The sequence below is a fragment of the Penaeus monodon genome, chromosome 7 (assembly GCF_015228065.2).
Source record: "Penaeus monodon isolate SGIC_2016 chromosome 7, NSTDA_Pmon_1, whole genome shotgun sequence".
NCBI lineage: Eukaryota > Metazoa > Arthropoda > Malacostraca > Decapoda > Penaeidae > Penaeus > Penaeus monodon.
Window position 1 is genome coordinate 37,623,881 of NC_051392.1, and position 18,663 is coordinate 37,642,543.

General features: G+C 40.1%; 2 protein-coding genes across 4 annotated transcripts in view; one reads left to right on the forward strand and one right to left on the reverse strand.

Annotated features, from left to right (window-relative positions):
* Positions 1–3,238, reverse strand: part of LOC119575257 (histone deacetylase 8-like) — a 9,409-nt gene extending 6,171 nt beyond the window's left edge. Inside the window, exons 1-6 of one of the 2 annotated variants that reach the window (XM_037922764.1) lie at positions 3,214–3,238; positions 2,528–2,628; positions 2,159–2,336; positions 1,361–1,502; positions 1,142–1,248; positions 529–721 (exon numbers count right to left, since the gene is read on the reverse strand). In XM_037922764.1, coding sequence (XP_037778692.1) covers positions 529–721; positions 1,142–1,248; positions 1,361–1,502; positions 2,159–2,336; positions 2,528–2,617 — 710 coding nt within the window. In that variant the 5' untranslated portion in view covers positions 2,618–2,628; positions 3,214–3,238. The other variant, XM_037922765.1, reaches the window with a different exon arrangement.
* Positions 3,239–3,853: 615 nt separating this feature from the next.
* Positions 3,854–16,589, forward strand: LOC119575255. Of its 2 annotated transcripts, none has more exons than XM_037922763.1 (7): positions 3,854–4,016; positions 4,820–5,006; positions 5,117–5,733; positions 7,423–7,554; positions 10,162–10,384; positions 15,982–16,126; positions 16,227–16,589. In XM_037922763.1, exons 1-7 carry the CDS (start codon positions 3,891–3,893, stop codon positions 16,522–16,524), a joined length of 1,728 nt encoding a protein of 575 aa, XP_037778691.1. In that variant the 5' UTR covers positions 3,854–3,890; the 3' UTR covers positions 16,525–16,589. The 2 variants fall into 2 exon arrangements, with proteins under 2 accessions (XP_037778691.1, XP_037778690.1); XM_037922762.1 differs by having other exon boundaries at positions 3,862–4,261.
* Positions 16,590–18,663: the final 2,074 nt, after the last annotated feature.

Consider the following 18,663-nt stretch of genomic DNA (forward strand, 5'->3'; position numbering starts at 1 on the left):
GAGAGAGGAGAAAGAGAGAGAGAGGGGGGTAGCAAGAAGGGAGAGGGGAGAGAGGGGAGAGAGAGAAATACGAAAGAGAGAGAGGGAGGGAGGGGGAGGGAGAGAGAGAGAGGGGAAAAGGAGAGAGAAAAAGAGAGGGGGAGAAAAGGGGAGAGATAAGAGAGAGAGGGGACAAAAAGAGGGGAGAAAGAGAGACAAAAGGGAGAGAGAATCGAGAGAGAGAGAGAGAGAGAGAGAGAGAGAGAGAGAGAGAGAGAGAGAGAGAGAAAGAGAGTGAGAGAGAGAGAGAGAGAGAGAGAGAGAGAGAGAGAGAGAGAGAGAGAGAGAGAGAGAGAGAGAGAGAGAGTGAGTGAGTGAGTGAGAGAGAGAAAGAGAGAGTGAGTGAAAGAAAGAGAGAGATTAATATGAGAGAAAGTGAGAATCAAGGCAAGGGGATAGGGGTAGGAAGAAGGAGGAGGAGAGAGAGAAAGAGAGAGATAGAGAGAAATTCATGCATTCAAGTATTTAAATATTCTAAGAACTACCAACCTTTCAAACAAATAAATGAACTGCTTGTTGTTTATCCCCACTCTATATGGTACATTAAGTGTGTAGTGCCGCCCTTTGCCACAGCCAACGTCATGCTTCTCTCCTGTGCCTGGGAAGAACCCTGCCTCCAGCTGATGGAACGAGAGTGTCATCACCTTTGGGGTGAAGAGGAAGGCATTCTCTACTCCGTCTCCTGTGGTATTAGTAAGCCATTAAAAGAGTATCTATATAACTGTGAAGGTAATTTTTTTTATTTCTATTTGTTAAAATCATACAACTGGTAATATAAAAATGTCTGGCTACACTGATATAGGGAATTGTTCCTTCTTAAAATCATATTACCGTTTCATGCATGATAATATATTAAACATCCATGAAAATACAGCCATGATAGTAGACAGATGCAGTTTACACTCCCTATGACTGCTTGACTTCCAAGTTTTTCAATATGATTCTTAAATCACTATCATTATCAAACAGAATAAAATATGTCATCCATATTGCTATCATATTAACTGCCATCAGTATTAATAATATCAATAATAATATATAATTGTTAGTTATCCTTCTTACATCAGATAAATTACTCTCTATCATTTATTCTAGCACTGACCATGATGAACATCCAGGTCAATGTAAAGAATCTTGTCAAACTTCACACGCAGCTGACGAATAGCCAAAACAATGTCATTCACATAACAAAAGCCAGAAGCAGAATCTCTGTTGGATAGAAAACCCTTATGAAGTCTGTGTAAGTTATTTTCATTCAGATAAATAGTCTTCATGTCTTCTGTTTTCCCATTTGCTGCTTACATAATGTATGACCTCATACCTCTGTGCATGATGCCATCCTCCGTACCAGTTTATTGCATAGTTGGCCTGACCTGAGGTAAGAGCCCGAGCTGCTGTTAGTGAAGCTCCTGCAATCTGGCACACCAAGGGCCATAGGTTGTCAATCACAGGACAGTCAAACCCTGTTGAGGTACAGTTAAGCAATAACCTTGTTCTGACCACAGTGTATAAAGTCAAAATAAATATGGAGAAACTAAATAATGTGAGGTATTAAATATATTTTCCAACAACAGAATAAGTCTTTATACTCTGTCTCATATCTGCTGGATATCATCATTATAAATCACTAACCATTTACCAGCAAACTGAGATGTTATATATCAATATGTTAGATACTAATATACATTTTCTAATCATCCTATTTCAGTAACTCATGTCATATTTGTTTAAAATGCCACAATAGTAGTGGCAGAATCTTATGAGAACAGAGGGAAACCTGTGATGAAGCATGGGTTAGGCTTCACACAGCTTTCAAAGAGAGAGGATCTGTCACGCTTCCCTCTTATGCCTTGAATACCTTAACTGTTTACCTTTTTGCTTTACCAAAGACTAATAATAGTCAAGTGTGAGCTGTTCTAAATCATGCATTAAGTTAAAGATTCATAAATATTTAAAGGTGAACATGTACTCATTAAGGCATATTATGCAGTGACTAAGCCACTGCATGATATCCCAATAATGCTTCATAACAGGCAATCCTTGACCATTTTAATCTGCTTAGGAAATCAAAAATGATTTATCTTTCATTCCTTAACCCTCCCTCTCTCCTCCTCTTTACCTAGGCCAAACTCATCCTCTGTCAGATCCTCGCGGTCTGCCTCGGCTGTCTTCAGGAACTGCACGTACTCCTCTGAGTGGAACCCCCTGATATCCTCCTCAGAGGCAGGGACCGAGGGGACGACTGTAACTTGATCAAGTAAGTTATAGGCACAGATAAGGCTGTTGGTGATACTTGCCTGTGAAATAAAAATTCAACCGATACTCTCCAAAAAAAAAAAAAACTGAGCAACATTCATTCGATTCAGAAATGACTTCCTCCGCTTATGAACTAGTCACATCTCCCTTAGCCCATTGGTTATATCAAATAAAGATCATTTGCTGTAAACCTGAAGAACTTTTCTGTTAAATGACTCATGAGAGAAGTTACCCTATGCCTTATGATGGGCACTCGGTCGCAGAGAGCGAGCAGTTTCGCGTCTGTGACAAACGCGACCCTTGGGCCTTTTTTGGTCGACATGCTTCCTATTTCTGGAAGAGAGAAGGAATAATTACTGGATTTAATTAGACTTTGAGAGAGAGAGCTGATCATAGTAAGTATTTTCGAGGGTTTCCTGAACTTTTAGCTTTGAATGTGTGGAGAGGAGGAATCCAATACTTTGGTTATTGTTCTTGTGGTCTACCTACTTTTATTTTCATCTATTTGTTCATCTATTAAGTGGGGGGAGAATTAGCATGAACTTTAGTCACTTTTGGGACAAGATATTCGAAAATAATCTGGAATAACGTGTTTTATTTCTAACTTCAAGCAAGATTTCCATTTTGTTGTTAAAGCAATCATAACCTGGTGTTTTTTTTCTTTTCTTTTCTTTTCTTTTCTTTTAGTTAAATTCATCTCCTTGACAAGTTAATCTGAAGGTAATTTATCATATTTCCCAGACTTGTTGCCTTTGTGACTTCAAACAACCTTTTTTTTTTTTCCTTCCCCTCGTGCAAGCATCATGAGAAATAAGCATTTTGGATGTTGAAGCTGACCTTAATTATTATCGAAAAACCGGCTTTAAAATGGAGTGGTTTAAACGATTATTTCAAATCAATCGGAAAATTTTTGTTTACCTTTCCCGCTCAGGAAGAGACCGCGGGTAGTACATCTTTACGATTTTTTTTTTATTATTTCTTTTTGTAACTGCGATTATTATGTTATATTTGTTTATTTGTTTATTGTTTGTCCGGGTTTTTTTTTTTGCGTGGAATGCTTTAGTTTTTATTACGTGTGATTGAATTTATTTTTGTAATTGGAGAAATACATTAGCATTATTGTTAAAATTAAAATTAATTGTGTGTGAATTATACCATTTTATTTATATGACTGAATTGTTAGTTTTAAAAAATCCCCTTCGCTCATTTTAATTTTTTGGAATTCAAATACAAGTGAGCATTTGTTTCATATCGTTAAATAGAAGCCGAAATGGACCCAAGTGATGACGTCATTCAGAACATTTCTAGCGTCCGCCAGATGTCTCTGACTCGTCTTAGAAAATAAAGCTTGATGACGTCAGAGAAGATGCTAGCTAGATTTTCGTGGTTTAACTTTCTCTTGGGGAAGAGTAACGGTGTTTTTAAGCCAAGGAAGGCCTCCAAGAATCCGAGGGGAAAGATATCAAAATTAAAGTTAATCTCCTAGCCGAGATAAATAGCAAGAGCAATGACGTCACAGTCGAGTAAGGGACAGCCGCTAGATGGCAGACGGCGAGCGGTGACGTCACTCCGAAGGTGTTGCCGGCGGCCGCCAGATGTCGCCGTCTCTGGCGCGGGAAAGCATGCGTGGGATAGTGAGCAAGCAACCGTCGTGCCTCATTATTGCACGTGCACGCCCACACCCTGCACGCCCCGTCCGTGAGACCAACGTCAACCTCGAGGTAAGGGAACGCTCGTCATGAAGAGGCGGTGTGAGGGCGAGGGCGAGGCGGCGCAGAGGAAGAGGAGAGCCCTGGCGTCGGCGGGGGGCGGCGCGGCGGAACAAAGGAGTGGCGTGGTAACGGTCGTGGCGGCGGCGGCGGCGGCGGCGGCGGCGGCGGCGGACAAGTTCAAACCCACGCCACTGCAGCCGAGTCGCCCCAGGACGCCGCCACCCACGCTCGCACGAGTCGGCACAGAGCCCACGGTGAGTAGTAGACCAGGCCGCGTTTTGCTTTTTTTTGGGGGGAGGATACACCCTGGTTTGCTTTAGGTGAAATATTTAAGCTTCGTTAGACTTTTTCCCCGGAAGTTAAACTTCACCCTGAGCGCCCCCTCCCTCCCTCTCTCCCCCATCCTCTAGAGGGGAAGGAACCTTGAGGAGTTCGATGGGCTCCTGCTGGCGGGATAAGCGTTCTTTGTGCGGCAGAACCCTTCGCTGCTCAAAAGACGCTGGATTTATAAAGATGCGTCTCGTTTTAACTCAATTTTTTTTTTAAATTGGAGAAAAGGGGGGGGGGAGATAGGCCTACCCGCATTGGCGGTGGCGTGGGTTGAAAGGCGGGTTTCGGCCGACGCGAGGCTCTCGTGCTCAGCCGCTCTTGTTAGTTCAGGGCCTTGTAGAGCTTGGGGAAACTTGTGCTTCTAAATATTCTCGGTATTAACCATGTGTGTATAATTTTTTTTTTTCTTTTTGGATATCTTCTTTTAGGCCTATGCATCGAAGGGTATTCAAATGATGCTGAATACTGGAATTTTGTTTCAGACTGGGGAATCTCCTGCATCTTGTGTACTGGATGTAACAAGGAGGATGTTGAGTCAAGCAGGGTGTGTGGAAATGTGGGAAGAGGAATGTGGGGTTATGGTGAACCTCTTTTATCATGCACTGCTCCGGCCTTCGTACATACACCGCGTTCTCCTGCGTGGGTTTGTGGCAGACTTCGTTAGAAAGTGTAAGTATTTTCCCTAGTATTTTGTATATTAATTCAGGAAGAAAGATTTATAATACATTTGTATGGTTAACGATAAATGTTCTATGAAATTTTTTTTTCCTTTGTTCCAGGGTGCGAAGAAATTGAAGGAGAAGACCTGAATGCATTATTTGAAGCTCGGCACGAACATCGGAAATGTGCTTCTTTCATCACCTTGGTTCTGCTTCATGCTAACCTCCTCCCTGACGATAGCATCCCTTTGGAGAAGCTAAGAACTCTGCCTTTAGATTCAAAATGGGATGGAGGGTCAACAATCCCAGCATGGATGTTAGACCTCCCTTGCAAAGATAGTCTGTTTCCCTTGAATGCTTTCCTACTCATGTCTGCAGAGGTGCAACAGTGTGGATGGCAGGGCACAAGGTCAGGTGCTGGGAATACGTACTTAGGAGTGCTGGGCAGTTTTTTACAGGCCGTAGGGCTGTATAGGAAGGAGGACTTTACCGGTAGTCTACAGGTCTTGGAGGCTATCCCTAGGAGTTTGTGTGGATCAGAATTGGAGGGTTGTGTGTTATGGCTGACAGGGCTAGGCTTGGCCAAGCTTGGGAAGCCTCATACAGCTTTGCTGAAGCTTGAGGCAGCTGTGAAGGCATGTGAGGCCTGTCTCCCTGCAGTCTTTAACATTTCCTGCATCTTCCATCAGACAGATATGGTGACTGCAGAACTCGAGTGCCTGGCATTATTAGCAGCGGTAAGTATAGTAGTGATAGGCATTTTTGAAAAAAGTATAAATTTCTAGGCTGCGATCTAATTATTAAATTGCTCCAAGAGAAATTGTGTATAGCACAATAGTTAGTAGTGGAAGTATGCATGGTTTCTTACATTAAGGTAAGTGATGCCAGGTATAGTCTATTTACTTTTCTTTTGTATCAAAAGTTCATTTTATCTAAAATTTTAGTAATTGAAGTTGAACTCAGGCTCGGTTGTATCTGAAAGGGAAATTGGTAGTAAGTTACTGAAATCTGGCCATTTCATTCAGTTGCTCAATAGTAAATGTAGTCAGTGAAGCTTGATAACCTACATCTATCAAGACAGTTGTAGCATCATTCCAGAGTAAAATCAAATCCTAAGGAAACCTAGGTTAATCTCTTTAGTATGGATACACTAAGCTAGGGCAAATCATATTTTTGTTCAAGACCAAAATTGCAGACATGAATAGTAATGGCTCAAAGGAAAATGTCACTGACAGCTTAAATCCCCTCATTGCTCCTGAGTTTCCACTCTTGTCATACAAAATGGGTGAAAATGGTGAGGTATGGATAGCACATCACACATGGGCAGTACCCAATGCCCCCAGTCACAACAACTTGGATTAATTAAATTGTGATGTGACATCGAGGACTTGGTCTGAGTGTCCATACTGTAAAGAATTAACGATGCTGCAGTTGTATCATTACAGATACTGTACCTTAAGATTTTAGACTAGTTACTATACAGAATTAGACCTATCAGCAGTAGCCACTTCCTATAAAATACATCAAGTCTAGCATTCCTGGAGCAGTTGCACTTCACTACCAGCTTCTGCATGAGAATGTATAGGCTGCACATTTATTTATTCGTAATTTTGTCACTAAGACGAGTCCATCTAGTCAAGTCATCCCAGTACTTGAAGAGAGCTGAGTGTTATGGATGGGTGTGTCTCTGGTGCATGTTGTTTTCCTAGTCATGACTAGAGATTTCACACTCATCCATTTAGCTTTGGCATAATCAGCAGTAGCATACCCCAGCCCTCCTTATTCTTGGTTCTGGTGCTTGCAGGAAAAGGTAAGTACATATTTATACTCTATTTTGCTTTGAGGAGCAGCAGCAGGTGGTGGTGACTGGAGATTTGAACTTGTAATCCACTTACATGTAGCCAAGTGTCCTAGGTAGGAACTACCACTGTGGTAGGGTTGACATGTTTCCCATCACAGTGATAGTACCTTACTGGGAGCTGTGGCACACCCGCCAAATTTCCTTGTAACCACATTTCAGATAACCATATCAATATTATATCCAGCCACCAGAGCCTCACTGCTCTGTGGTGTGTTTTTTCTATCAATAAAGCAGAAATATATGAAAGTTTTGATTTTCCTCAAATTTCCTACAATTCTTGGTGGGGGCAATACATTCAGAGCTTAAGGATTTTATTTAATAATGTGCATATTTAGGATTTTTATGTACATAATCATGCTACAGTAGAATAAAGATATATTAATAGTATAATTCAAATAAGCATAAGATTCTACTTGCATATGTATTTTGAATACACTGCTAGTGACCTTACATGTTGAAGCAGCAGAAAATGTTCAATAAATGAATACTTGCGTACTAAGTGAAATAAGCCAAAGCAGAAATGTTGCAAAAAAAAAAAAAAAATTGCATATTCCTTCATCCTTAGGGTAGGGAGGAGAAAAGTGAGAGTGCAGTCCCTAATCTCCAGGCTGCTCTCTTAGGTCTCTACCAGACCAGGCCTGCCGATTTACAGATACGGGCTCAGTACCTTCTAGCAGCTCGCTGCCTACAGATTAAGGTGAACATTTGCCTTTACTGCTTCAGGGGTAGGCATACTCTGGAATGATTACATTTTTACCTAGTGTACTTCCACACAGAGAAGGGTAAAATTTAACATGGGAAATATAAAGAGAAATGGAATGAATACTTTGAAATGATTTAAAGAGGGGTTTGTCTGCCCATGACATCTTTTCTACTCAAGTCTGCTCATCGATCATGCCCAATTGTATAGGACAGGTCCCAACAAGTGGGAATACCAGTCACCATTGTCAAGAAAAATACTGTTATGGTCCAGCTGTATTAGGCCACCTATTGTTAATACAGGTTACTACCAGCTCCCTCCCATCCCTCATTTTTGTGGTGGTGGTGGGGGCTTAAAAGGTGGAGACTGGTCCAATGTAGGGATTGCCTTTGCCTTGGACCTTGGCCCTTGCCTCAACTGATTTTGCCAAGTTTTCTTTCTCCCTCTTTAGTTTTCCTTTTCATTCCCTTCTGTTCACTTATCCAAATTGTTAACTCGTATTTGCTCTTTTTGCCACAATACTTTAACAATAATACTGTGTAATCTTTGATGCTTATACATTTGTTTTTGACTATGGACTATTCTGGAAATCCACAAACATTGCTTTACTGAACCAAAAAACTTGACCAGAGGGGTTTGCCTCCAAGCCCCACCCTATCACTATTGTATACACCACTAATGACCTTAAAAGTTGACGTGACAGATTTTTTTCAATAAATATATGCTACTAGCTGTCTGGCCACTGACGGTTATCTCATGATTGCCTGTACACCAGGCGAAGGTAGGGATCACTCCTTCCTTGGACTTCAGCCCTTGCCTCACAATTTTGCTGGGTCTTTTCTTCATCATTTGTTTTCCTTCTCTTCTTCATCCCCTTCTATCCACTTATCCAAATTGTTAACTACTACATACACTTTCCACTACAATACTTTACCCTAATGTGTGTAACCTTTGATGCCTGGTACATTTGTTCTTTACCATTTGACCATTCTGAAATCTACCAACATTGTCTCACTGAAGCAAAAAAAAACAAACTATTGCTATATTAGATGGACACAAGAAAATGTTTAATAAATAATAAATAAAATACATTGGCCACTCCCACTTAACACCTATCTGATACTTTCTGATCCACCCCATGTTCCCTATATAATGTTCCTTTTTGTTCCAAGCATTCTGTTGTCCTATCCATGCATTACTGCAGCCCCATACCTCTGCTTTCCCTTGCTTATCATACCTTCAAAAACCTCCCAACCTGTCAGACATCCTTAAGGAATCCCACACTTTCTGCTTTGACAATCTGTTCTCTTTTCTCATGCATACATACCCTTCACTTGATCTAATCCCACCTTAACCCATTCAATTATTCACTATACACTATACCTTCTATGGTGCTATATTACCTTAGATGCCTTGCACATTTATTTTTGCTTTTAACCATTAAGCATTGTGTGACTGCAGCACAACTCAGTATGGCTAGATGCTGTAAAACCTCCTAATTTTTCCATTAACCCATAATTGACGGGTAGCATTCATAGAGGCCGGGGGCTTATATCGTCGCCCGAGCATGTGTGACCACTCATGCCAAATACCAGCATCCCATGCCGTTTCTTCGTAATACTACGAAGATATGTTGTATTTTCAATTTTCATTATTTTTTACAGTCTCTACTTGCCAAACTTCCTGATAAATCGAGACTGAAGGGTATTTTTGTTGTTATATAGACTCCATAGTTGATCATTATTCGGCCTATAGTCCGAATAAAATAAGCAGTGTGTGGCATCATGAAGTTGAAATTGTCGGTTTGTTGCATTTTTTTTGTTTGTTGCATGGTAAAAATGAGTGTTAGAACCGACTTAATCACACTTTCACTGGCAAAAAAATAATCTTTTGCCGTGATTGTAACAAAAAAAAAACTCATGGCATGTCCATGCATACTCTATGGCATGTGCGTATGTGCCCCCGGCAGATGGTCCCGACATGTCTTGGCATGTACGTACATGCCACCCGTCGGCAATGGGTTAAGCAGCAGACTGCCTGCAACTTGAAACATTTGGTATGGCACTGGGAGAAATAGCCTCCCCAGGAAAATTATTAGGTCTTGTCCACATAAGCTATGTTTGACAGGCATTACTCATTTACTGCTGTCTGCTTTTACCCAACATGGGGCCTGGTCATTCCACTGGGGTGCGAAACCCATCACAGATTATCATTTGTACCTCCAGAGCATCCCCAGTTGCTTGGATATGGCTTTGCAGACAATTCACATGAAAATATAGTTGCCTTGTTTCATAACCTGCATATTGATTTTCTCTGGTATAAATCTAAAATTAAAATATACAAATGTGGATTATGCCCTTGGCAAACTGGGGTTCTATTCAGAGGATAAGTGATCTTCTCTAAAAAAAAATTAGATTTTATATTAAAAAAAATCTCTGCCAATAATTATTTCAGTAAGAGTTGTCCTTCTGCAGATACATTAGTGGTAAACATCAAGAGTTGAATAGGTACTCAGAATCAAACTTTGCAGTGGCAGTTACCAAAAGTGAAGTGATTTTGAACATTGATATCGCTTCATTATTAACTGAATCCCAATGTCAACAGATGCACAAAGAAGCAAGTAACAAGTTCTCATATCTATTAGAGAAGTTAGAAGATTCAACAATGAAATCATTAACTGCTAAAGGCAGTGTCTGGCTGCAAAGTGAAGACCAAGTTCCTGAAGTACCTTGTAAGGAAAGTGTGATAGTTCAAGCTGCCATTGCTCATCTGGGAGAGCAGAATATTCAGTCTGCTCTTGAAATCCTGCAGCAGATTGATAGTGAAGGTGAATGTTATACATTGTTCGTTTCAAGTAATAACAACAAACTTACAGGCTGAGTTATTTAAAAGCTATAAGGTGATATTGGGAAAGAAATCTAGGTTTCAGCATGAATGCAAATTATATCTATAACTAGAAAGGTTGTAGCTTGATAGCCAAGGGTATGGATTATGGGTCCAAATCAGTGGTAATAAATAGTATTGATAGGATCATGTTTATGACCAGTACATGTATGGTTAAGGTTGTATTCATTACACCTGGGGGAGCATAGGAGAAGGGGACTGAGGCACAATATAGGGGTGATTCCCTACCTTGGTCCTTGGCTCTTGCCTCAACTAATTTTGCATGGTCCTTTTTTTTCTATTTTCCTTTTCCTTCTCTTCATCCCTGTCCTTCTGTCCACTTATCCTAATTAACTTATTTTTACCCCCTTTGGCACAATACTTTTATCATAATGATATTTTACTTTTGATGTCGGGCACATTTATTTGTATTGACCATTATCCTTTCTGGAAGTCCACAAACATGGCCTTATTGAACAAAAATACTTCCTTATCTGGGGGCTTTGCCCCCAAGACCCAGCCTACCACTATTTTGAATACACCACAAATCACCTTTTATGTTGCCGCAACAGAAATTTTTCAGTAAATAAGTAATATCCATTACATTATATTTTCACATGGCATATATAGGATAAAATGATAATGTTGAGTCCAGGGAGAACATAATATTATTGTGGTGAGATACTAACTTGGAATAATAATGCACTAATGGTGTGTCTGAAAGATTTGTTATGACCATAAGGTTAATTTCTACCAAATTAAATTTTTTTCTGTTATTAACAGAAAAGAATGAACCCTTCCCCAGAGTCCATTTATGTGTTAAAAGTTTTGGAAACGTTCAACAATCACTACTTTTCCAAGTCTTAAAATCCTTTATTTGCAAGCAAAGATAAAGAAATTTAAGTGTAATTCCACATAGTCAGTTTAGTTTAAATCCAATATGGACTAGGAACTAAAGCAAATTTGGTTTTTTTTCTTATGTATTTATTTTAAAAAAGAAAAAGAAAAAAATCTTGTCCTAAACATTGTAATTTGCTGAATATTTAGAAAACGTGGCATGCATTTTTAAGGGGTCCAGATAAAGTTAACCATGAAGATTTTGAATAATGTATATTAAAAAATCCCTTGCTCCTTGTTGTCATGGGGGCTTTAAGGAGACAGGGACTGAGGACCAGTGTGGGGGATCACCCCTACCTTGGTCCTGAGCCCTTGCCTCAACAAATTTTGCATGGTCTTTTATTCTCCTCCTTTCCTTTTCCTTTTCTTCATCTCTTGTTCTCTCCACTTATCTGAATTGTTAAACTCAATTTTGACATTTTTGCCACAGTACTTTATCATAATGCTTCTTATTCCTTTAACTCCATCTAACATCAGCTCCCCCTCTCTACCCTATTCACTACCATACCACCCTTTAGTACTGTTCAACCCATAACTTTACCCTAATCATTAACTCATTCCTCGCCCTTTTTGCTATTCTAATTTACCATAGAGTCATATGACCTTTGATGTCATATAGCACTTCCTTACCTGGTGGCTTTGCCCCCAAGCCTCATGCTATCACTATATTTTGAATATGCTGCTAATGACCTTAGATGTTGATGCAGCAGAAAGTTTTTAGTAAGTAAATAAAATAATTATTAAAAATAAGGCATGTCTGAATATAGATCAGCTTAGAATTCTAATTCCAGGTCTTCAACTAAAATAATGCAACATACCTAGAAAGCTAAGTTGGCTATTCTGAAGTGTAACTGTCCCTGTAATTCAAATAATAAAGAAATTCTCAAAATGGTCCCCCCAGTCCCTTGCTCATTGTTGTGGGGGTCTTAGGAGACAGGGACTGAGGCCTTATATTGGGAATCACCCCTACCTTGGTCCTCAGCCTTTGCCTCAACTAATTTTGCATGGTCTTTTCTTCTCCTCCTTTCCTTGTCCTGTCCACTTATCCTAATAGTCAACTCATTTTTGCCACAATACTTTATCATAATACTCCCTACTCTCTTAACCTTATACTTTACCCCTCTATACCTTTTTCACTGCCATACTACCCTCTAGTACTGTTCAACCTATAACTTTACCCTAATCATTAACTCATTCCTAACCCTATTCACTACTCTACTTATCCATAGCACTGTATGACCCTTGATGCCATATAGCACTTCCTTACCTGGGGGCTTTGCCCCCAAGCCTCTTGCTATCGCTTTATTTTGAATATGCAGCTAATTACCTTAGATGTTGACACAGCAGAACTTTTTCAATAAATAAATAAATTTTCAAAATAGTTGTCCATCACCCTGAGAATTATTGGGTTACCAAGAAAAATATTGAAAAAGAAGCAAGACAACAGTTGTTTGATGCTCTTTATACAACTTGCTAATTATGTAAAACTTGAAAATGGATTTCTTTTCTAAACAGGGGAAAAATGATGGATGTGTATCTTAAATTCTACTCATTGGTAAAACTATTCAAGGTTCCTGTAAACATGTCTGTCACAAATAATATTCAAGACATTCAGAATCTGTTTGGGTAGTTTTCTTCATTTTACTGTCAAATTCTTCAAGCATTTTGTTGACCCATCCTCTTGAAACCCTCTTTCATTTTCCTTCTCTTCATCCCCTTCTGTCCACATATCCAAATTATTATTATTATTATTCTTCTCTTCTTCTTCTTCTTCTTCTTCTTCTTCTTTTCTTCTTCTTCTTCTTCTTCTTCTTCTTCTCCTACTTCCCTCTTCTACTTCCCTCTTCTTCTTCCCTCTTCTTCTTCTTCTTTTTTCCTTCCTTCCTTCCCACTTTTCGTTTCTGTCCCTTCACCAAACCCTTCTGCTATCCACCTCCTAAGGTGTGAGAGCCGTGCTGAAAGGATGAAAGGCTGACTTTGTGCCAGTCCTAAACGGCCTGAGGGAGCCATGGGCACGGTATTCCCCTGATTGTTCCTAGCCCTTACCCCTCAAGGGGACCCTGAGGGGTGGACTGTTTTTATCCCCAACATAACCCAGGCTTACCATGGCCAGTAATGAAAACATATCCCCACTATTAGGGGCAATGAGGCTTGCCCCTTTATCAAATAGCCCCAACAATGTAAACCCACCCGATTCCCTGACCCCAGGCTCTCCTTTGACCACGGCTCCGAACACTGCAATAACTACCCCCTCATCAATACCTACTAGTACAGTAGCCAACAATCAACCCTTAAGGAACATTTCCACTCTTCCAGCATGCTCAACTTCAACACCTCTATCCCCACAACCTCCAACATCAACCACCCCATCCTCCCTTATTAATACCTTACAGCCTTATTGCCCACCTCTCCATAACACTACCTCCCTCAACACTACTCCATCTTCGTCACGCCCCCGCCCTTCTACTACCCCTATCTCTACAACAATCTTGAATACTCTCTTTAGTGCAGCCAAATGGGACCAATTTTTCGTGATCCCTCCCACAGCTCCCTACTCTGACAACACCCTTCTCTTCCAACAATGTCTCCAAAAACAAGTAGGTAAAGTCTCTTTCCGTAGCCGACCCGACTGCTCCCGTCTTGTCACAGTAACGTCCGAAAACCAAGCTATAGCATTAACAAAACTAACTGACCTATATGGTAACCCATCCAACCCTCAATACTTGCACCGGAACAGTTTCAATCTCCCCAGCAAATTGCCCAGTCTATGACAAAGATTGGTCAGACTGTGGAGAAGACCTACTTGCCTGTCTCACAGACTATGATGCAACATCAGTACAATGCTACTCCATTCCCCCCAGAGGTCATCGAAAGAAACCCACTAATATAGCCAAAATTACCTTCCGTAGACATGACCTTCCCTTTAACGTCTACATAGGAGGAGAATCCCTCCCTGTTCGTCCATACCAACCTCCTCCACGTCAGTGCCAAAATTGTTGGCGTCTAGGACACCCAGCCAAACATTGCCGTTCCACAGCCAGATGCCCACTATTGTGCCTAACCTGGCCATACCCGATCTAACTGCTCTGCACAATCACGCACATGTGCCAACTGTGGCGGCCCCCATAATGTATTTTATAGGGGCTGTCCCACCTACAAGTTTGAGTCTGAGGTAGCAACTCTCAGATTCAAACTTGGACTCACACTGCGGGAAGACAGACAGGAAGCACGTCAACGTGGTTTCTCTCTTATTCCTTACTCCAGTAATACTGCTCATTCTACCAATTCTCATACCCCCCCCCCCTACATCTAACTCCCCCTCTTCTACCTCCTACCTTCCCCAGTCAAACTCTTTTGCCATCCTAAACCCAGACACTCCAATCTCTACTACAGATACTCCAGTCACCACTACAACCCCAACACCTTCCCCTCTCCCTACTCACACTACCCGTAAGAGACAGAACAAACGTTCCACCCCCTCTTCCCCTACCACACAAACACCTCCACCTTCCTTTGCCCCTATGCTTGAGACACCAATCCTCTCTTCCCCCCTCACAAGAAATCCTTTATCCCCCAAAACTCCCCAACCAACTCCTCAGAAGAAACTATTGAAAATATTCAAGATTACTTAATGAAAACTGACACTCAACCTCCAAATCTTACAACTCCTGCTCCTTTCACACTGCAAGTAACTGCTGATATCCATTCTCCTCCTAATGATATCCCTCCTACACCCTATCCTCCTAACCCCTCCCAACACAGCCCATCCCCCCCGACTCCAACCCCGCCCACATTAACCCTCCCACCATCCCCTCTATCCCTTCCATTCCCTCCTGGATACACACGTGAATCCCTTATGTAACCCTCCCACCATCCCCTCTATCCCTTCCACTCCCTCATTGATACACACGTGAATCCCTTATTTCACAAATATCCCCTTCCATAGACCCTTTGTCTCCTAATACCCCTCCTAGTAGAACACCAACTCCCACACCTCCCCCATCTCAGACCTCTTGGTCCTTATCCCACCCTCTAGATGCTTCCCCCTCAAAATCTCCAAAACGTACTACAATCTATATCACTAAAGTATAACTATCCTTCATTGGAATATTCGCGGTTTCCGCTCCCACAGACCTGACCTTTGTCATCTCCTTTCCTCTTATAACCCATCTATTGTATGCCTTCAAGAGACCTTTCTTACACATCCTCCAATGTCTCGTCCATACTTACCTCTGCTGTCCCCCACCTATCCTCCCTTCACCGACCTCCCAACCTATCAGACATCCTTACAGAATCCCACACTCTGTTTCAACGACCTATTCTCTTTCCTCATACATACCCTCCATCTAATCTAACTCCTTACCACACCCGACTCTAACCCTTTCACTCTCCAATTCCTTTGCCCAGCTTAGACAACTAATCACTAACTCAACCACCCTTCCCTAACATTAACTATAGTTTTACATGACCTTAGATGTCTAGCACATTTATCTTGCTTTTAACCATTAACCATTAACCTATTGCTAGGTTTTATATACGCCATTAATTATCTTAGATGTGGCAGAAGTGTTTTGATAAATAAATAAATAAATATTCTCCTGAAGTACATGATTATACCATAATTCTTTCCTTCCTCTCCCCAAGATTTGGAACACGAGAAATGTAATGCCTATGAAATAGAAGGGAAAGAGAAACTAAGAATTTTTACAACAGCTGCAGGATGTCTGACAAAGATAGATGCTCTGGTTAAGTTGGGGAAGGAGATGGAGGCATTGAAAGTGTGTGTTAGGTAAGACTTTACACTTATGTGATCTAAGTTTGTATGGACATTGGTTTATACTTGGTGTTGATTGCTGACACTATAATTGCTCTAATTATTGTTAATACAGGTTAGACCAAGCACTGTCGTGGGTGAGATATGCAAAAGTATTGGAAAACAGAGGATGGGAGTTGGTTGGTGTCATGCTGAAGGCGCTACTGTACTCATGGCTTGCATATCTTCATGGTGTCAAGAAAAGTAAACAGAGCCAATATCATTACCAGAGGAGAGCTACACAGAATTGCAGGATGCTACTAGATGCACCATCAAGCCCAACCTGTTCAAGGCTCACTTTAACAGAGTCTCTTGCTCTAGATAATGTCTATAGTTACTTGACATCAAAGCTTCAAGATCTTAGAGTGAAGTGATTGTTCTAGTACTATAGAACAATGCGAGATATTAAATGATCTTCAAAAATAAAGTTATTTTTTTCTTTTATTGTTTGAAATTACCTCTGTTGATTGTTTCAAGGTATAATTTTTGTAGTTTCAATACAAAGGATATTTAGAGTCTAATATGCTGTATCATCCTTGATTAGTTTTACTTTTACTTTTTTTTTTCCCCCTTTTCTTTAACTTCTGGAACATCTGCATTCATTTTTAGATAGGTCCCAAGGCATTTTGAATCCCCCAGAACTAAAATTTCAATTTAATTTTCCCTATCTTTACACAGCAAGATGAGAAAGAATCAAAACATCAAGCAGTTAAGGAACAGTACTGGATAAATTAAGGTGCCCTGAACTTTGAATGTATTTTCATTATTCATTTATTTTTCTATCTTTAAATAAAACCTAAGACTGAGAAAGAATGTTTCAAACTGCATAATGCATAGTTAAGTGAATAGGTTATATTTGCTAGTTGAAATCAATAATAGTTCATTTCATTGGGATGTATTGGTAATTAAGCAGTGTTACTCTTTAAATCGTTAATTGGGATGTATTAGTATTAAAATTATTTTTTAAAATTATATCCAAGTTGCTTATATGGCTTCATATATCACACTGACATGAGTTGTGTGATGGGTCGAGTCATTTGCTCTGTAGCTGTTTGAAGGATAATGAGAAATAAGTATTAGTAAACAGCAGTTGCTATTTTGTAACTTTTGCCTTTGAGGTAATGGGTCTACTGTAATTTTAGGTTTTACTACAGAACCCAAGGGCATTCTAAGGCCCCATCCAGACGATTATGCAGTGCCCACTGGGCAAACACTAACCAAATAATGTTCCAATCCAACATTTAGAGGGTGACTGGCAGGCACGAGTGTAAGCCACTGTCTGATGTTTATTGGAGAACCACTAGTCACTGCTGCACTACAGCTTGGTCTGCTGTGTGGATAACACATGTATGCCCAATTGCAGCCACCGGCCGCTGGGAACTGCTCAATCTGGAAACACTGTTAAACAAGTGTGATATATCCAGTCATTGGCCACTGCCTGTTCATCTGGATTGGGCCTAAGTAGATAGTACTGCTTTCTCTAAGGGTAACAATACATATGAACTATAATTCACAAGTAATTTACAGAGAAACCAATGTAACTAACTGACCCATTATCATAGTGTATAATAGGTTATATATCTGCCTTTTACTTTTCTATTGAGAACAATAGCAATACCTGTGACTCAGTTAAGTGTAACATAACGAAATACAACATTCTAAGTAGGGAATTTGCTAACAATCAAAACTTTACTAGTTATTTCATTGCTGTGGCAGCATGTGATTTCTTGTAATTAAAGTATAAATATCTTCTGCATCTGCCATTATTCTAGTCTGCATGGTATAATCCTTTTCTTTGATATATGTAGGCATCAGTATCTGTAAATAAACATTTTGAATATCATTGTACTTATAATATTGTAAATGAGAAAGTACATTAATGTTATGAAAGGTATATGCATATTAATGCTCACCATTAGTAATCTTTATGCAGTGACTTTATGGATCTTCATGTCCATGATTTACAGATGAAATGCATATTGATTTTGTGTGCGTGTGTGTGTTAAGAAGCCAATTTTGTTGCAAGTTATTTCACTATAAATGGTTTAGTTCTACTCTTGCATGGGTGTGGGTAAAAAAAGAAGGGGGGGGGGGGGGAAGTGATTCAACCCAATCAAAGGATACTGAGTAGTTCTGCCACGACTGTTATGTTGTGTAATAGTTAACAGTTAAAACAAATAAATGTGCTGGACATCAAGGCCATATAGAACAATGCTAAAGTATAGTAGCAAAAAGGGTTAGGAATTAGTTAATGATTAGGGTAAAGTTAAAGGTTTAAATAGTACTAGAGGGTAGTATGTTAGTGAAAAGGTAGAGTGTGAGCTGATGGAGAATATTATACGGCAAAGGTTGTTAAATGGGGTTAGGACTGGGTTGTTGTGTAATGATGCCTTTCTCTTTTTTTTTCAGTTCAGTTCACCTTAGTTCCCTACTCTAGTTTTTGTTTCGAAGATTTTTTTTTTTTATAGAAATATTTAATAGAGTTCTGAAGCTTTGAATTAGTTTTTGAGAAA

What these genes read in the sequence shown, in the direction of transcription:
- LOC119575255 (XM_037922762.1), top strand. Translation starts at nt 4,034, where the DNA reads ATGAAGAGGCGGTGTGAGGGCGAGGGCGAGGCGGCGCAGAGGAAGAGG. An exon ending in GAGTCGGCACAGAGCCCACG is followed by an intron (nt 4,262 to 4,819) that starts GTGAGTAGTAGA and finishes ATTTTGTTTCAG; the next exon opens with ACTGGGGAATCTCCTGCATC. An exon ending in GCATTGAAAGTGTGTGTTAG is followed by an intron (nt 16,127 to 16,226) that starts GTAAGACTTTAC and finishes TTGTTAATACAG; the next exon opens with GTTAGACCAAGCACTGTCGT.